Below are 14,498 nucleotides of genomic sequence, written 5' to 3'. Positions count from 1 at the left end.
CCCCCAGCTTTCTGAAGAACTTGTTTTTTCCCAGGACATAAGAAAAAGAAAACCGAATCTCCCTCTGGCCCACTTAAATAAGGAGAAGGTGGAATGCAGCCATTCTTGCTTCATCCAGAACACTCCATGCCCCCACCCATGACTCAAAGAAAGAGGATCTTGGACACATTACAACATGCTTCCATAATTGTACTCACATCAACAAGCACTTCTGTGGTCTTCTACATTTTATAAAATGTTTTCTTCCCAATAATCCTGAGAAATGACTCCATTTTACAGATAAAGAAACTGAGGCTCAGATTTGTCCATGGTCACATAATCAGGAAATGTTGGAAACTGGCTTGGAACATAGGTCTACTGGCTTCTAGCCCATTGGTCTTTTCACTGTTGAATCTCTATTCCATGATAAGTTGTTTTATTCTTTATACACCCCTTTTGCTTTCCCCTCATTTTCTTATCTGTAACTATTGTTTAAGCTTGGACATTTATCCAGCTTTTCCCAGTTCCCCACAGGAGTCTCACCTCTCTGTGCTGGAAGTCAATGAGTTGTTTAAGAGTATTGAGATGAATTAATAAGGTGAAATCCAACAGGGATAAACAAGAAGTCTTGTGATTGGGTACCAAAAAAATCAGCTGCATAATACAAGATAGATGAAAAACATCTGGGGATTTTAGTAGACTGCTAGTAGAGTGATGTGACAGCCAAAAAAAATTGAGTGTGATGTTGGACTTCATTAAGAAAGGCATAGTTTTCATGGATGCAGAGGTAAGAGTCCACTATATTCTACCCTCGTTAGACTTCATCTGGATTGTGTTGTTCAATTCCGGGAAACGTGGCTTAACAAAAGCATTGCTAAACTGGACAAAGTCCGAGGAGGGCCACCAAGAAAGGTGGTAAAGAACTTTGAATCCATGTCACATGAGGATCATTTGAAAGAATTGGGTGAATTTAATATGGAAAAGACTCAGGGGGCATATGATAGCTTTGTGTAAAATTTGAAAGCTTATATTAGAATGAGGGTTGGTGTATGGGAGTTAGAAGTTAGAAAAACTTCCTAAAACTTAAAGCTGTATAGAAAAGTAAGATGGGTTATCAATCAGAGATTAGATAACCACTTATGAGATGATTCCTTTAATGGTCCTTGAAATCTCTAACAACCCTCATATTCTGTGTTTTGGTCATCAGATACTCCTAAATGTTATGCATCTTTCCACCTAAATATAAGTTTTCATTATTATGGCAGGATTAGGGTTACTTGATGGCTTATTTTAAACCACTGTTTCTCTTGACTTGTCAAATACAATTATCGCTGACTATGTAAGCAAATTAGGCTATTTCCATGACTTTCTACATAAGATATGTGGATCCTACACCCATTCCCCTGCCAGTTCTTTCTCTGGCCTATCTTTCTCAATTCTTAGAATCTTGCCCTCCTCTCCAGATTGCACCTCCCTCCCCAACACGCACACTCTGTGCTTTCGCACTTTTGTTCCTTTTCTCATGATATTCCATAGTGCATAGAAAGCGAGCATCTTAACCAATAAACTGTGGATATCTTTTACCTCTCATTGATTATCAACTGGCCTCAGAATTAGGGAGACTGGTGGTCAAATTCTGCCTTTGGTACATACTTTTTGTGTGTAATGTTGGGAAAGTCAATTAACTTCTCAGTACTAGTCCAGGCAACTTTCTAAGACAGATTGATGGCCAAGGATAGAATTCCGGTCTTGGTATTAGAAAGATCTGGATATTGGAAAGACCTGGATTCAAACTCTGTCTCAAACATTTATAATCTTTGTGAGCCCACAAGAGGTTAAGAATTTAAGTCACCCTTTCAGATTCAGTTTCCTTATCTGAAAAAGGGAAATATTAATACTATCTCTCATAGGGTGGCTTTAAGAATCAAAAGGATTAACATATGGCATTTTAAAAACTGTAAAGCTTTACATAAATGCTGATTAACATAATTATAATATTTATAAAAACTATATAATATATATTAGTTATAATTATTTGCATACATACATGCACATGTGTATGTATATGTGTGTGTCTGTGTATGTATGTGTGGGGCAATTGGAGTTAAGCAATTTGCCCAGAGAAACACAACTAGTACTGAGGTTGGATTTGAACTCAGGTCCTACTGACTCCATTGTGAGTCTCTATACACTGTATCACCTAGCTGCCTCTAGTGTTATAATTCCAATAATTAGCATTTTTAGTTCCAGAGAAGTTGACATCTTTAGTCTTAGTAAAGGAAGTCTTATTTGGGAGATCTCTGAATCAATCTCAGGGTTAGTTTCTATTCCTATGCCCTGTGTCTGAAATGCTTTCCTTATTCTTTCTGCCTATTAATAACTGGCCTCATCTTTCAAGGTCCAACTCAAATGTTACCACCTCTTTAAAGTTTTCCCAGACTGTCCCCTTCCTCATTTCCTCTAAGAGATGAGATCTCTCTCAAGTCTGACCTTCAGTAGTGAGCCTCCTTCTTTGTACTCCCTGAGATGTTTACTTTCCCCTAGGGAGCTTGTAAGACAAGCTCTTATGAATTTCTTTATCACATTTTTTTATCTCATCATATTGGTGCAACTTGGACAGCTTAACCTCAGACTTCACCCTGGATATGGCTTCAAAGCACAAAAGGGAGCACAGTTTGGCAAAAGTGGGGTTACCTAGAAGAGTTAGTACACATTCTGACAACATTTGTCTTTTCTTTTGAAATCAAAAGAGATCTTCTCAAAACATCTGAGCACAAACACTGACCACTTAGCAATATTTTAAAAATAGAATATGCGGTTGGCAGTACATGGAAAATTACATACAAATCAAAGGTAAACACATGTCACTAAAGGCTGGACTTCCCACCCAGGTTAAGAGACAGCAGGTAGATAAAATTGAGGGGAGCAAAGGCATCAACAAAATATTTTGAGAGAGATTGGGGGGTAGGGAGGCAGAGGAGGAGAGAGCAAGGAAAGAAGGAAGGAAGGAAAGAAAGAAGTAAAATAGAAAAAAAGGAAGGAAGGGAGAGAAGGGAGAGGAAATGGGATGGAAGAAGGAGGGAAGAAAGACAGAAAAGAAAGAACAAGAAAGAAAGAAACAAACAAAGAAAGAAAGGAAGAAAGGAGGGAAGGAAGGAAGAGAGGAAGGGAGGGAGGAAGGAAGGGAGGAGGGAAGGAGAAAGGAAGGAAGGAAGGAAGGAAGGGAGGGAGGAAGGAAGGAAGGAAGGAAGGAAGGAAGGAAGGAAGGGAGGAAGGAAGGAAGGAAGGAAGGAAGGAAGGAGGGAGGGAAGGAGGGAGGAAGGAAGGAAAGAAGGAAGGGAAGGAAGGAGAGAGGAAGGAAGGGAAGGAGGAAGGAGGGAGGGAGGAAGGAAAAGAAGGAAGGAAGGAAGGAAGGAGGAAGGGAGGGAGGGAGAGGAAGGAAGAAGGAAGGAAGGAAGGAAGGGAGGAAGGGAGGGAGGGAAGGAAGGAAGGAAGGAAGGAAGGAAGGAAGGGAAGGAAGGGAGGGAGGGAGGAAAGAAGGAAGGGAGGGAGGGAGAAAGGAAGGAAGGGAGGGAGGAAGGGAGGGAGGGAGGAAGAAGGAAGGGAGGGAGGGAGAAAGGAAGGAAGGGAGGGAGGAAGGGAGGGAGGAAGGAAGGAAGGAAGGAGGGAAGGAAGGAAAGAAGGAAGGAAGAAGGAAGGGAGGAAGGGAGGGAGGGAGGAAGGAAGGAAGGAAGGAAGAAGGAAGGAGGGAGGGAGAGGAAGGAAGAAGGAAGGAGGGAGGAGAAAGGAAGGAAGGAGGAGGAAGGAGGAGGGAGGAAGAAGGAAGGAGGAGGAGAAAGGAAGGAAGGGAGGAGAAGGGAGGAGAAGGAAGAGAAGAAGGAAGAAGCTGAGTAAGGAAGGATAGGAAGGCAAGGAAGTGTTAAGCAGAAGAAGAAGAGATAAATTCTGGATGGAGGAAGATCAAGAGGGAAGCCAAAGTTTTGTGTTTTAGACTCATAATGGAAGATTGATTTGAAGATCCAAACATGTTTATCTAGATTAAAGAATGAGCATAGGGTTATAAGACTAACATTTTCTGGCATAGTGGAAAGGATAAGAGATTTTCTAATCTAATGAGGGTAGAGTTCTCACTGATAAAAGTTCATAGTTTTATGAGCTATAGGATTTTCTTGTCTTTTCAGAATGCATCATTCTTAAGTTCATCTTATATTAAGATGACGCTGAATTGTTATAGTGCTTTAGTGGAAGTAACATCAATGGTAGTAAGTTTGCTAAGTGTCTGGTGGATTTAAGAACATAAATATTAATATCTAAATACATTTAAATGCCTACTCAGGAGTTCTTCACCTGATAAATCAGTTTTATCTGCCCAGTTTCTCTTTGCTTTGCTCAATAAATAATGTTGAGACTCTTTTCATTTATGAGAGTTCTCAGTTTCTGTAAGATCCCACTTAGTTATATGATCCAAGTTCATGGCTATTTCTACAATGTTCAATTTTGCCCTATACCTCTTGGCTGCCTGTCACTAACTCAATAAATAGTATGAGAATTTTTCCAGCTACATCATGAATATTTCAGGTACTAAGGAAGTACTCACTCTGGAATCACAAGACCTGTATTCATGTCCCATCTCTGTTGTAACTACCTGTGTAACCAAGTGTGAATCACTCATCTGTCCGAGCTTTCGTTTTCTCATTGTAAAAATGAGGGGGCTGGTCTAAGAGGTGTCTGAAGTTCCTTCCCAACTTAGCTTTATGATCCAAAGTTCTATGAATTATTTTCATTCAGTTTTGTTCCAAATTTGTAGAAAGAAGTGCGCATGATACCTTCTTGGTTGGGCATCATTCTCTGTGGGCATATGTAAAGTGGTGAGGTAGGCAGATGAGGTTCACCTTTAGTGTAATTACAATAGCTGAACTCATCTAGTCCTGATCAATCCCCATTCTCATCCCTCACCACTTACAATCCCACGCACTTCTTTGAATCCTGTTTCCCCTCTCTTTCAGCTGTCCACATATAAATACAAGTGTTGGGACACTTTCTATTCTGGGGTTTCCATTTTCCTAGGCTTCTTCTCCTTAAATCATTCTAGGATAAATAGATGCAAAAAGAAGCAGCTTGTGCTATTTCTCCTAAGGATCATTACTGCCCTTGGGATACCTCCCAGTTTTTGAGATTCCCACTTATCACAGAAACAAAATTTGTTAAGGTAAAAGTGAAATATGAGACAGCTAGGTGCTGGCTCTGGAATCAGGAGGATCTGAATTCGTCTGTTCTCAGATATTTGATATGTATTACCTATGTGACCATAGTCAAGTCACTTAACCCTTGACAAAAAAAAAAAAAAAGGAAAACAAAAGTAAAATGCTGAAAAAAAAAATAATACAACCAAATGAATATTTCCTTATTTATATAAAATGGTCTTAAATACACCCATCCTTGTTGTTCCAAACTCTCGGTTGGTTTTGGAATAAGACTGTTAAGGGAGAAAAGCTCTCGATGAGTAGGTGAGACTGATCTGGCTACTTTGTGCCTGTGATAAACTCAGTTCAATACCCAGTGTGAGCTCTCCACTGCCAGTTTCATCAAGAAATAAGTTGGAAGCTTATCACATTGTGTTTAATTTGACTTGCCACAGACACTCAAGATAGTGGAATGCTTAATTCTGAGCATCCCAGAGCCCTCGGGCTCGGATGGACCAGAATTAGGCCGTAGGAGTGTCCTCCAGCCATGGTGCCGTGCCTGGAGAAGAAGTAATGAGGACTAGATCAACAGCCCTTGCTTCCATGTACTTTTTCTGATTGTCCTAATAGCCCTGGGGCCATTTGGGAATTGCCTTGGTGCTGTATGGAGCCGCCCCACTGGCCCAAAATGCTATGGAGATAGCTTCCTAAGGGATTCTGCATTGATGGGGAAAAGAGGCAAAAGCACCATGATCTTCTCACAAATAGCAGAATGAAGGAGTAGCTTCAAGAGTAGCTTGTCCATATCATGTTCTTGCTCTAATGAGTCTTTCTCTTCCATCCCAAAATGCCATGGGATGGGAGTAAGTATAGTGGAGACACAATAATAGCTAGCATTTATATAACACTGCAAAGCACTTTATATTTATTATCTTATTTAATCCTCACAACAACCCTGAGAAGGTGCTATTATAATCCCTCTTTTACAGGTGAGGAAACTGAGGCAGATAGAAGCTAAGTGTCTTGCCCAAGGTCAGCCAGGCAGAATTTAAACTTAGGTAGCCCTTTCAAGCATTATCTTCAAAACCTTGGAAATAGAGTATTTGGATCTGAAAACACATTTTTCACTCTGTGCGGTTTGGATTGCGTGGTGGGTGGTGGGTGGATGGAGACTTGAAGTAATGAGTTTAATCTGTTAAGAGACAGATTTCAGCTCATTATAGGTAGCTTTGAAAAGCATCTTGTCTTAAAGTGGGTGGCCCCTGATATGTTAGCTGTATGATCATAGAAAAATCACTGAAACTCTTAGAATTGTACAGAAGTGTTCTCCCAACTATTTTGACAATATACCCCATCACTTAAAAAAAAGTTTATAAATTCTATGCATGTACCACTGTAATTATGTGCTACATTGTGAAACATATTCAGATAAAAAGATGAGATAAACAATTTGTAGTTATTTTTTATTTCTTATTGGTGAGATACATAAAAGTGAGATAAACAATTTAAAGTTATTTTATTTTTATTTATTATTGGTTCAGAACCCTTTTTGCTGGAACTAAAATATTAATTTTTAAATTTTTAAATATTGAGATGAATACCATATACTTTATATTCTGAGCTGTTAACTATACTTTGTATTCTAATGTATCCTGTATTGACTGCTTCAATATTCTGGGTATTTTAGCTAAATTATTTTTATATAACAACCACTATTTCTTAAAATGTGTTTTAAAAATATTTGTAATTATTAATGTCATGACTATAACTGTAATAAACTTTTAAATTTTCTCCTCTAAACAAGGGGCAGATGAACAGTTGCCATCAGATTGTGCTTATGTGTTAGCTCATATTGTGTAGGTTTAGGGAACTTTCCCCTTATGAAAGTTTATTGTGGTCAAGGCCATTAGCTTTCCAGAGACATTTCCAGATTTTTAACCCCTACTCTTCCCTCTGCTGTTTCTACCTCCTGAAATGACTTTTTGTGACTTTATGTACTCTTTCAGCAGAATGAAAACTCCATTTTTTCAGCTATAGAAACTGGGGTACAAAGAGATTGAGTGATTTATATAGGTCACATAGCCACTAATTGGAGATTTGTTTTTTGCTTTTGTCTTTCCATCTTCAGCACAATGCTTATGCTGCTAGGGACACTTCATACAGTCTAGCTTCTTAAATGAGAACTATAGATGGGTTTCCCCACAAAGTGAGGGATCACAAAATTATGATTTATTAACATTAGGTGTTTGATTTGTATACACATTTTATATCCTTATATACCCAGAGCCACATAAAGATTTCTCGGGTGAAAAGGGGGTTGTGAGTGGGAAAAGTTTAAGAAGCCCAAGTCCCTAGAGCATGTACTTGGAGTCAGGAAACCTAATTTAGATTCTGCCTTAGAAATTTCCTAGGAGTTATTTAATCTCTTTGCCTCAGTTTCCTCATGTGTGAAAATGGGGACCACAGTGCCTGCTACCCAGGTTGTTGTGAGACTCAAATGAGGTAATTATGTATACAAAGTGCTCCATAAAATGTAAAGAGCCATATTAATAATGATTAATATTATTGTCATTACCTTGTATAGATGATAGGAGACTTAATAAATGCTTATCCTCGGCCTACTACAGTGCCTTGTACATAGCAGGTGTTTAAAAAATGCTTATTGACTGCCTGGATTGAATTGTGTTGCCCATTGGTTGGTCTGATTTGGGCAAGAGAGTCTGAGCAATAACAATTTATTTCTTTCCAGGCTTCATCCCATATTTTGTCTCTCCTGGTCCAGTTTTCAGCACTTACCTGAAGTTCCACTTTCTTCAGGAGGGCCTTTCATGTTCCTCTCTACCGCTAAGGCCTTCTATCTGAGATTACCTCCTGTTGATTTGACATATAAAATATAGATATGTATGTAGATTTATAACACATATCTACATAGTCATTGCATGTTCTATCATTAGAATATGAACTCGTTGAGGGCAGGGGTCATGTAGTCTTTTTCCTGAATCTCCCTGATTAGCACAGTGCCTAAACATAGTAAATTCTTAACAAATCTTTGTTGACTAACTGATTAGATCAGGCTTAGTGATATTTTCTGGTCTCTTATAATTTTTGGATTTGCTTGAACAAACTTAAAGAGAACATTTATTTTCTTATAAGCCTAACATCTGTAATTCATAAACCTTCTACCAGGCTGATAATGTAACCTGATTTTTGACAAGGAAAATCTCCCTCGCAGTTTGCCCATGAATCAATGAATTACTGGGATAATATGGTTTATACATTTGTTCTTTTTTCTGTAATTACAATTCTTTAATAAAAAACCCAGCATAAATTTAGTGTCTACTTACTAATTATTAACATTTTAAAAACTAAATGAAATCCAAATATAATATAGAACAATCTTAAAGGAAATAAAGTATTATGTAGTGAGAAGTATCTTTCAGTAGGAATCAGATGAGCTGAGACTTAAACCTGTAATTACAATTAACTAACTGGGTGCTGTTGGACAAATTGTTTCTTTTGGGTGCCTTGGTTTCTTTAATTATTTAAAGAATAGTTTCTAAGATCTCTTGGAAAGTCTATTTTATGTTCCAAGGTCCCTCCCAGCTCTGATGTTTTATGTTTTGAGGTCCTTCCCAGGTCTTTCTAAGGCCTCCCAACTCCGATGTTCTGTGTTCCATGGTCCCTTGTAGCTCTGCCATTTTAAGTTCTAAGATCCCTCCCAGCTCTCCCAAACCCTGTGTTTTATTTTCTATTGCCCCTTTCAGCTCTGACATTTTATAATCTATGTATCAGCCAATTTGGATATAGTATATATCTATTAAAAACAACTCATCTACTTTCTGCATGGCATTGTGTTGGGTAGAGATCCCTAGGAAAGGAAGCATAAGTTGAGAAAGCTCAGAGAAAAAAAATAAGCTTCTGGCACAGGTGTAAGAACAATTTGCTTGTAAACTTTAATATTTTCTTACAGTAGAAACATACAGAACAAGCTACACTGAGTATTCATTTTACAGTAAAGCCTGCCAATATAATGTAAAAACTAAATCTATACCCAAAATGTAAAAAAAAAAAAGCATATTATTTTTTCACATCATCTGCTTGTTTTTTTCCTCATATATATGGTATTAATTCTATAAGAATCATTTACTCTCTTCCAGCACTGCATGACCTAGGTGTCAGCTGCTGCAGCCAATTACCACATTTGTTCCTTCTGAGGGTCATGAGAAGGGTGAGACTGCATGGCAGCAAATGGATTAAATTAGGAGTCGGATAACCTAAGTTCTCACCCACCACTTTGCCACCAACTGTGAGACTTTGGGCAAGTCCCAAGTCCCCATCCTGGGCCTTGGCTTCCTCATCTGGAGAATGGGGCCATCACATCAGATCGTCTCCAAGGTCCTTGTCAACTCTACAAGCCTATGATTCTGACACAAATCTCTCCACTACAGCCTTATATTAACTCAAAGTGGGGAAACTGTTTCCAAATATGATTTCACATTCAAGAGGACATGAAAAGCACAGCTTTCCATCCAAAGAGCTTCGTGCTACAGCACGGAGATTTGGATCTTAACCAATCTGATGGGACCTCCCCTTTAGAATAGGGTTCCTGGATAGTCTGGCTCTTTCTTGGGTGACACTCAGAAGCTTCTGTACAAGGAAAATATTGTGACTCTCTACTTTTTTTCTAATACAACAGATAATTTTAAAATACTCTAGCACTAAAATTCAGAACCATTGGGTCCAATTTTGCCTTAGAGCAACACCAATAAAAGGTATTTTGGGCTCCACTAAAGGCAAAATTTGGTCCTTCGTTTTAATTCTGTGACATTAGAATCGATTGTCCCTGTACAGAAATGGCTCAGGCTCACACATTTTAGGCCACCTTGTCATTAGTCAACAGGATATGGGATTAGTTTGAAGAAGAGGTATCCAATATTCCAGAATCCAAGAAGTTGACAAGAGCGTATAGGGAAGCCTTCCTCTACATGACCACTTCAGGCTCAATATTAAAGAGCAAATCATCATTTCCTCTTCGAACTTCAAGTAATAGGGGTGATTCCTTCATCACAGCTTCCTGTAGTTCGCTGGAGTTTTTCAAGGGACGGCCATTAACTTTAACAATAATGTCTCCATCTTTGATTCCTCCTCTGCAAAAGAGATCAGTTAGAATAATTACACAGATGTAAGTCACAAGTGGCTTAAGGTCAGGTGTTCACCTGTGGCTGAGGTTACTTATGCTTACTTTGATGGAGTTAGAGAGGGTAAACTTGATATTATACTGTTGCTACTTTATCTTGCCTGGGAAACACAATACGGTATGTTAGAAACATTAAATATAACTACCCTAATTTAGGTTTCATCTCTTTTGGTTTGAAATATTTTAATAATCTCCAAATTAATTTCTCAGATTCTAGTCTTTCTTTTCTCCAATTCATCCTTCACACAGTTTGAACATTACTCTTTTTAATATATATATGTATAATTTATATATACAATATCAATAATGAATAATAATATATTATATAATATTAATACATATTATATATCAATTTAGTCATTTCAGTCATGTCTGACTCTTTGTGAACCCATTTTCAGGTTTTCTTGGCAGAAATATTAGAGTGGTTTGCCATTTCCTTCCCCAGTCATGAGTCATACTAGTCACAGTTAGACTAGACACACAACTAGTAAGTATCTGAGGCCATATTTAAATTCAGGAAGATAAGTCTTCCTGACTTCAGATCTAGTATTCTATCCATTTAGATACCTAACCACCTTTTCTAATGTAATAGACCTGATCATATCATTCTCTTGCTCAAAAGATGTAAATGACTACTCTTTGCCTCTAGAACAAAATGCAAACTGTTTTATTTGGAATTGAAGGCCTTATAGAATTTAACCTCATTTTATAATACTCCCTTTTCACATATTTCCCTCCTGAATTGGGTCAGGAAGTTCATAAGATGTTAGAGCTGGAAAGGCCTTAGAAGGAATTTAGGCCAAATGAGGAAACTGAATCCCAGTGAACTTAAGACTTATGAGGGTCACTTGGCTAGTAAATGGTAGAGCTGAGATTCAAGCATGACTCCAAATCCCTGACTCAAAAATCTCTTAATTCCCAGATCAATATGCTTTTCATTACTCTACATAGCTTCTTCCAAATAAGTGACCAGAGTGGTCAACAAATGCCCCAATTTAGCATTTCCTTTGGTTTATCGTGAAAAGTTAAAACAAAAATCATATCCTACGACTCTTTATCTTTAATAATTATAAAACATGATTTAAATAATAAATATAAATTTTAATAGGTTTCAACTGCTTAAATGATGTCTTTTGGACTCAAAACTACTTGCTTGCTCACCTTTGAGATGGCGAATTTGGGACTACTTCATGCACATAAATCCCACTGCTGACATCAGGAAAATCAGGATTGTTATCCTTCAGTTCTTCCACCAAACTGAAAAGAGATGAAAAAAAATCATTGTTTATCTTAAAATCCACCTGAGAAATCTCAGACCATAATAATAAAGCACTTGCCTTAGATTGCTCAGGCAAGTAGTAAAGTGACAAGGATGTAGTAGAAAGATCACTTGTCTAGACACTTTTCCTACACCGCTCCCTTTTTCAGCTCTGACATTCAGTGTTCTTAAGTCTCTTATCATTTCTGACATTTTTTTGTTCTAAGATCTCTTAAAGCTCTGATGTTCTATGTTCTTAAACCCCTTCCAACTCTGACATTCTGTACTCTAAAGCAGTGATTCTCAAAACTTTTGTTTTTTGGGTTTGTGTGTTTGTTTATTTTGAATATCTGTCCAAAAGGTTTTTATGTGGGTTATATATATAGACATTTGCCATACTGGAAAAAAACAAACAAATTTTGGATTCGTAGATTTCCTGAAAAGATTTCAGAGACCCCAAGGATTCAATGGACCATACTTTGAGAACCATTGCTCTAACGCCCCTTCCAGCACTGACATAATTTGTTCCAATATGCCTTACATCTCTGACATTCTATGTTCTTAAATCCCTTTCAGCTCTGACATACTATGCTCTAAAGCCCCTTCCAAGTCTGACTGCCACATTATAATTTTATCATGAGTCAGATTAGTCGTGAGAAAGAAAATGAATATACAAAGGCAACTGTAACAGTACTTAACATATTATGGGATCCCCAGCCCCTTCAGACACCTACACTGGAGTAATGGTTCGCATCCGTATACCAATGAAGCGCTTTTTCACATCTGGAAAAGAAATGGTGGGATATTGTGAGTTTCAGGTGATTAGTTTCTGCTTTGAGATAATGATCCTAGCAGAGCTCCCCCAACATTCACATCCCTCCTTCATACCCTCAATGATTTGAACAGGAAATTGGCCAATTATTCATGTAGTAAACATGTTAAGAGGTACAATGTTAAGAGAATCTGCCTCACTCCAGACCTAGTGCTCTTGAGCCTAACTACTGAGGATTAGAAAAATACAAAGGAACACATAACGATTTAAATTATATTTACAATCAAAAAAATTTTAAACACACAATTTGGGTAATATAGCTTTATTTTCTATCTTAAGAACAACTGTACAGTCACCAAATATAGAGGATGCCTCAAAAGTCAGTGTAATTTTAGGCAATAAAGCTTTAATAATTATTAATTCTCTTATTAATTCAATTAATATCTTTAAATAATTTAATAAATTCTAAAGTTTAATTGCTTAAAACCACTCTAAGACTTTTGAGGCACCCTGCATTAAGGCAACTTAATGCAACAGAAGGAATGTTAGATCAAGAAACAAAGGGAAACTTTTAGTCATAGCACCATCATGGACAGTCCTTGAGCAAGTATAGTAGAGTCTGGGTTCCATTCTTTCCATTGATCAATGGGGATAAATTAGAGTTTTAATGGAGGATCAAATAAGGTAACAAATATGAACCAGTTTTTCATGTTATAAACCTTAAATACCAGTCTCATTGGGCTATTTTTTTAAAAAAAAGATTTCTTAATCAGGATTGTGTGAGTTTTTTTATTATAAAGACATAGATAATATCAATTCCAACTAGGCATATGACTTTGAGAAATCATCTTGTGTTTGGAGTGAGCTCATTCAGATTTTTAACCCAACTTTTCTGTTACTCCCTGCTGTTAGTACTATGGCAAGTCTATACCCTGTTTTATATTTTAGGTTACTTGATTATAAACTTTGTGTAGGCAAGGAAACATGTTCTTGTCATCTCTGAATCTTTCCAGTTTCCAGATCTTTGGCATAGATTCTCAATAAACAGAATTGCAAAATTAAAAATGTCCTAGAAGTCCTTCAGTCTACTTATCCAAAGCTTAATGGCCCAGATATATGGTTATCCCATCTCCTCAAATATGTCCATGGATGAGGATTCACTACTTCTTGGGGTGGCCCATTCAATTCCAGGAAGAAGAGGAAGGAAAGACATATTTATGTTCTAATTGTTAACAAATTTTATCTTATATCAAAGAAAAATCTGGTTCCTATCTTCCACTCATTGGTCCCACTCCTGCCTTCTGTTGATCTGACATGTCATTTTACACATTAATTCTAATCACTTCTTCTTAAAGAAATAATAGTAATGTGCCGTCAGTTGCAAACATATTTTAGCCAATGAATCAGTTCTTTGTGGACAGATTTTTTTCTTAGAATTATAGTTCATCTGTAAGATCTTTAGGGATAAATGGGACCATAAAATTTTGGTAACTAAGTCTCCACCCCCTCTCAGTGTTGACAACTATTGGGTAACTAACAACAATAACAAACATTGGATTTGGGAGTCAGAAGGTCTGGATTTGAATGTCAGCTCTGTTATTAACTACCTATGTAGCTCTGAGCAAAGTATTAGTCTTGCCAAGGCTCATTATACATTATACTCTGTGACTTGATAAGTGCATTGAATGATGCAAAAAAAAAGTCCTACTATATGAGATCAGTGTGGGAAAATTAATGTTAACCTACTATGTAGGCTCCTAGCTATTTCAAACACCAAAGTACACTTAAAAAAATAATCACGGTATACTTAAGGAAAAGAGAACATTTAGGCTAATTGGATATGTTTTCTAATTAATAAAGGATCAACTAGGTAATTTTTGTTTCTCTCTGTTGAAAAATCTCTTTATAAAGGATATAAGATGAGCAGCTAAGTGGCTCAAGGGATAGAGCACCCAACAGGAGTCAAGAAAACTCATCTTCCTGAGTTCTGGTCTCAGTTACTTAACCATGTGACCAGAAGCAAAGTCTCTTAATTGGTTTACCTCAGTTTTCTCAACTGTAAAATGAGCTAGACAAGTGACAAGAAAACCCCAAATGGGTCATGAAAAA

General features: G+C 37.4%; 1 protein-coding gene across 1 annotated transcript in view; it reads right to left on the bottom strand.

The window, feature by feature from the left end:
- Nucleotides 1-9,090: 9,090 nt before the first annotated feature.
- The window catches only part of HTRA3 (HtrA serine peptidase 3), a 47,205-nt gene continuing 41,797 nt past the window's right edge, over nucleotides 9,091-14,498 (bottom strand). The window contains exons 7-9 of the mRNA XM_003773409.4: nucleotides 12,352-12,400; nucleotides 11,521-11,616; nucleotides 9,091-10,309 (exon numbers count right to left, since the gene is read on the bottom strand). Of these exons, the coding sequence (XP_003773457.1) occupies nucleotides 10,144-10,309; nucleotides 11,521-11,616; nucleotides 12,352-12,400 (311 nt within the window). The 3' untranslated portion in view covers nucleotides 9,091-10,143. The remainder of the gene's footprint in view (nucleotides 10,310-11,520; nucleotides 11,617-12,351; nucleotides 12,401-14,498) is intronic.

The sequence above is a fragment of the Sarcophilus harrisii genome, chromosome 6 (genome assembly GCF_902635505.1).
Source record: "Sarcophilus harrisii chromosome 6, mSarHar1.11, whole genome shotgun sequence".
Taxonomy (NCBI): domain Eukaryota; kingdom Metazoa; phylum Chordata; class Mammalia; order Dasyuromorphia; family Dasyuridae; genus Sarcophilus; species Sarcophilus harrisii.
The sequence above is the reverse complement of the archived record's forward strand: the minus strand, read 5'-3'. Positions and strand labels throughout refer to the sequence as shown.